Source organism: Lytechinus variegatus, chromosome 3 (assembly GCF_018143015.1).
Source record: "Lytechinus variegatus isolate NC3 chromosome 3, Lvar_3.0, whole genome shotgun sequence".
Taxonomy (NCBI): domain Eukaryota; kingdom Metazoa; phylum Echinodermata; class Echinoidea; order Temnopleuroida; family Toxopneustidae; genus Lytechinus; species Lytechinus variegatus.
In genome coordinates, this window is record NC_054742.1 from 64856693 (window position 1) to 64861784 (window position 5092).

General features: G+C 36.5%; 1 protein-coding gene across 1 annotated transcript; it reads right to left on the reverse strand.

The window, feature by feature from the left end:
* Window positions 1–3976: 3976 nt before the first annotated feature.
* LOC121412117 (plexin-B2-like) lies at window positions 3977–5092 on the reverse strand. Its single transcript, XM_041605023.1, has one exon. It carries the CDS (start codon window positions 5090–5092, stop codon window positions 3977–3979), a length of 1116 nt encoding a protein of 371 aa, XP_041460957.1.

A 5092-nucleotide genomic window follows, 5' to 3' on the forward strand; every position in this document is an offset into this window, starting at 1 on the left:
TGGTAAAATAGGAACATGCATGATTGCTGGGTAAAATGATATCAAATAACTTTGTAAATCTAACGCAATGTTGCATTGATATTTTTTTGGGCAGGAAGAACACAATAAACATGGTTCCCCACCTACACAATGTTGGGTAAATATTTACTCAATCTTTTTTAGAGTGTACAGAACCGTATGTATGTATGCATACACGTGAAAGTATGTATTAATGTGAAATAATGATAATTATGATATGTTTTGTATCTTCATTTTCCCCTTAGATTAGTCAGATTCGTTCTCGTCCAATTGCTTACACTTAAAATACTGGCCTGAGTTTTTACATGAATATTATGCTATGATTGCATTCTTATATTTGACAGAAAATTATGTAAACAGTTGTATTTTAATGAAAAAAAAATATGAATATATAATACAAGTTCATACGGTTGGCTGTAGGTTTATCAAATTTTATGCTATTTCTCGCAACCAACGTGAGGTGCGATCCGCAGGCAACTGATAGAGCTTTTCAACAATACCATTTTATATATATAATATATATATATATATATAATATATATATATATATATATGAGAGAATGCTAATGAAGCGTGTAAGCTGCAGAAGCAGTCTGGCCTGGGTTTCATCGGATTTTATTACAGCTTTCGGCCATCGGGCCTTCTACATGTTCTTGAAGTACCTGAAGTTCAGAAAAATTGGCTATTACGTACAAACATCCATTATGAGAGGACATTACCAAATAGAGATACATAAAAGTAGGTGTTACTACATCAGTGATACCTGATTAGGACTAGCTCTAAATTTATCGAAGTCACTGTCCCCTTCTTGCACTGCACCTGTTAGTATGATACCACTAAGAATATGAATAAAATCAATTGATACTTGTTTGTTGTGATGGTCTCTGTTTGAAATACAAAAATGCTGTGAATTCGATAGTCCTGATTGAAATTGGTATGTGCTTTTGTTGAGGAAAGAATTATGGCTACCTAAAGATCGGCATCCACGTGCGCACGCACCGTTTATTGATCACGTTGATATAAGATTTTTTTTTTCTTTTTATATGTCGTAATTTATAATATAATTATCTCGCCATGTTGACATGCAACATTTTATGTATGTTGCCTTTATGACAAGTCGATGGCATTTTAAAGCTTCTTTAGAACGAGGAATGAAATCATGCTCATAGAAATATAATAAAAATGAACGAGGAAAAAGGTATACAAAATATTTTTTCGATGAGGCTTATTCTTAGATGATGTAGATAAATAAAGAGTTAATTGCCTGTGAAAACATAAATAATCACTTAATGTGACCACTTAATACAGCGTTTGGGTAGGGAATGATTCATTGTTTGAATTCGCTAATTCCCTTGAATGGAGCGTAAAGTGTGTATCGGATAACTATACATAAATATACATAAAAGTAGGTTACAACATTGTACTTGATTAGGACTAGCTCTAAATTTATCGAAGTCACTGTCCCCTTGTTGCACTGCACCTGTTAGTATGATACCACTAATAACATGAATAAAATCAATTGATACATGTTTGTTGTGATGGTCTCTGTTTGAAATACAAAAATGCTCTGAATTCGGGAGTCCTGATTGAAAATGGCATATGCTTTTTGTTGAGGAAAGAATTATGGCTACCTAAAGATCGGCATCCACGTGCGCACGCACCGTTCATTGATCACGTTGATATAAGATTAATTTTACTATTTTTTCCCCTTTTTATATGTCGTAACTTATAACATAACTTTTCCCGCCATGTTGACATGCAACATGTTATGTATGTTGACTTTATGACAAGACAATGGCACTTTAAAGCTTCTGTAGAACGAAGAATGAAGTCATACTCATTGAAATATAATAATAATGAAGGAGGAAAAAGATACATTTCAGAAAACAATGAGGCTTCTTATTCTTAGATGATGTAGATAGATAAAGAGTTAATTGCCTGTGAAAATATAATCACTTAATGTGGCCACTTAATACAACGTTTGGGTACGGAATGATTGTTTGAAGTCGCTAATTCTCAGATGTCAGATCTCGCCAAAACTCTTGAATGCAGCGTAAAGTGTGTATCGGATAACCACTTTACGCTGAAAATCAAAGTGCCATGTTTTGAGAACTCTGTGTGATTTTTCATATTGATTTTATTCTAGCGTCAATACTGTGAATCATCAGAATTAAAATCAATAAGTACATTTTTAAAACAATATGAATGCACGATTTTGAATTTTATACATTTCTATCATCATGAATATGTTATCATTCCTGGAAATACGCGGCAAATTAAAATGCCTTGTGCAGGCTGTGACGAAGTAGTCCTCATAGTTAAATTATATTCTTTCTAAATGATAGGTGTGTACCTAATATTAAGTAGGCATGTGAAAGTCCTGAGAGTATATACACGAATCCATTTCATATGCAAGGATTTACGTTCATATGGCTTCAAATTGGCCGTGGCTCAAAATAAGCCACGGTCTTTTTTCCCTACTGCAGGAGTCTTTGTCCTTGATACAAACGTCAAGGGAGGGATAAACATTCATTACCCCTGTCTGGAAAACCACACGTTATGTAAGAAAGCACGAAACTGCGATTGGTCAGAATTATTAAGAGTTTTTCTTTACAAAACTTTAGTTCATTTCCAGACACTTATGCAAGATAGCCCTGTAGTATCATTGGCCAGAAGTGGTTCTTCTTTGTAACTCTTTGTATCCATCTCCAGACAAGGAACAACTTAACTTATGTAAGGAACTTGTAGGATGTGATTGGTCCGAAAAAGTTTCGTTATGTATTTTTTATAAATGCACCTCCCAACGCTTATATGTAAGGTGGTCCTGTGAGATGATTGGTTCCAAGTAGTGTCTCTATGTTTCCCTTTATATCCATCTCAAGATAAGGAATAATATAACTAATATAAGTCAGTCCTGAGCCTTAATTGGTTACAGTAGTTTATGTACTTTCGGATGAGGAGAAACATAGGGTAGAGAATTCTCTATTCCTTTATATATTTTTATGTAACAGTGGCTTATATTTATGTAATGGTACGTTATAAACAGTGGAAGGAAAGTAAATTCTAGTCAGAAAGTAGTATAGCTACGAAAGAGAAGGAGATGTAATGTCTCAGAGCTGGTATTTTTTGCGCTTGTGTCGAAATATATACACATGTGTGTTGAAGATTCATCTTAAAGTCTCAGGATCCGCGGAACGTTTTTTCAAAGGGGGGGGGGGGGGCTGAGCCAAAAGTGGGGGGCTGACCATGCAAAAAAATCACAATTATATGGTAATTTTTATCTTTTTGTACACGGTTTTGGAAAAAAGTGGAGGGCTGAAGCCCCCCAGCCCCCCCCCCCCCGCTTCCGCGGCCCCTGTGTCTTGAACCTGTAATAAAATCAACTTCTTCTCGCAAGCTTTTAATCACGGGTATTTCGTTGCGTTGAGGCGAGAAAATACTCCAGCTTGGTTTCGTTGTACAGACATATTCGGTGTTACTGAAGCACCATGCTGTATTGTGCCCATAATAGGCTTATATAGGCCTATTTCGAAATTGAACTCATTCCTCTTTAAAGAGATTAAACTACCGTTCTGATTGCCAGGAGCCATATGTTCAATTAAAGTGATTGGTTAACATTGGTTTGACTTTTTAAAATCTGAGCTAAAAGGTCACATTTGTCACCTGTGTCTGTGATATGTTTCAAAAATGAAGCCCAGAAAAAATTGCGTTCGAAAATAATTATTTAGTGCTTCAAAAATTGAAATATAAAGTGACCGGAAACACCATCTTAAGTTCATTCCATACACTTATGTGTACTATTTAGGCGCCTTTTTACAAAATCGGGTTTTGCCTTGTAGTTTTAGCTTTTCATTATCAGTAATGGTTGTTTTCAGGGTTTATCAGTTCTAATACATGTACTTGTACACATGTTTGATCTACTTGGTTTGAGAATTTTTTGAATCGGCTGCTCACAAAGTTAAACAATACCTTTAATAACATTAACAACAAGAATTATGGTAAGAATGATTTTAAAGATTTTCAGCTTGACATTTACACTTACTCTATTACATGTACTATCTTGAAGATAGTTGTTCACCGTTCCTCTGTTATCTCCTGTTTGGCTACATCCCTTGGCAGCAGCATCAAAACTCTGCTCTACAACACTCATCTTATAGACGCACAGAGCAGATGAAATATCACTTCCAAATATTGCATACAAAAGATCTTCAGTACTATTAATATTGAATGAGTCAGCTAGCTGGGATCCTGCTGCTCCTATATGACCTGACTGGATCTCATTGTGAGATCCACACCGTATTTCTATCTCTGTGTAGGATGCTAACTGTTCATCTAATGAATTACGGCACAGTCGCCCCAAGTATGCACTCTTCTGACTGTTTCCCCTAGACATTAAATAATAAATGTTTTCCATGGAAGGAATCAAATGTTTGAAAATATTGTGTGGGGAAAAGGGTGAAGGTTCTGTTACCCGTTGTCCGTGAATCAAGTCATCAATATTGTGCTTTGAGATAGATGGATTCATAATTGTTGCATCACTGATCCCTGTAAATAAGTACAATCCACCATCTGCAGTACCAACACCATTGCCTTGATAGTCAGCACCTAACGCTACCGCTCCAACAATGGGTGCATCTGATGTGGTCACCACAAGCTGCTCATTCTTGCTATCATATCTCACTACATCGTGTGATATATTGTTCAAGCTTCTGGTTTCACAGTAACCATCACATCCACCACATGTTATCAGTTTATCCTCAGGTGATGGAGCTACCACCAGAAGCCTGTTATAGTTGGTATTATCTTCATCTGGAGAAGGGCATGATCCTGTATCAACGGTATGTCTGAGAGTAAGGTCTGAGTTGAGTTGATAGAGTCTCTCCTGTGCTCCGATATAGACGTCTCTGGTGATGTTGTTGATGGTGATGTGGTTGAATGGCAGGTTGGAGTTAGCATCAGGAGGGGTAAATGATGATACCAGGTAGAAGTAGAGTGGGGCTGAGTAGATGGGTGGAGTGAAATGGAGCAGGCAGAGCACCAAGGTCGCCAGCTTCAAACCATATCCATGAGTCAT

What these genes read in the sequence shown, in the direction of transcription:
- LOC121412117 (XM_041605023.1), bottom strand. Translation starts at nt 5,092, where the DNA reads ATGACTCATGGATATGGTTTGAAGCTGGCGACCTTGGTGCTCTGCCTG.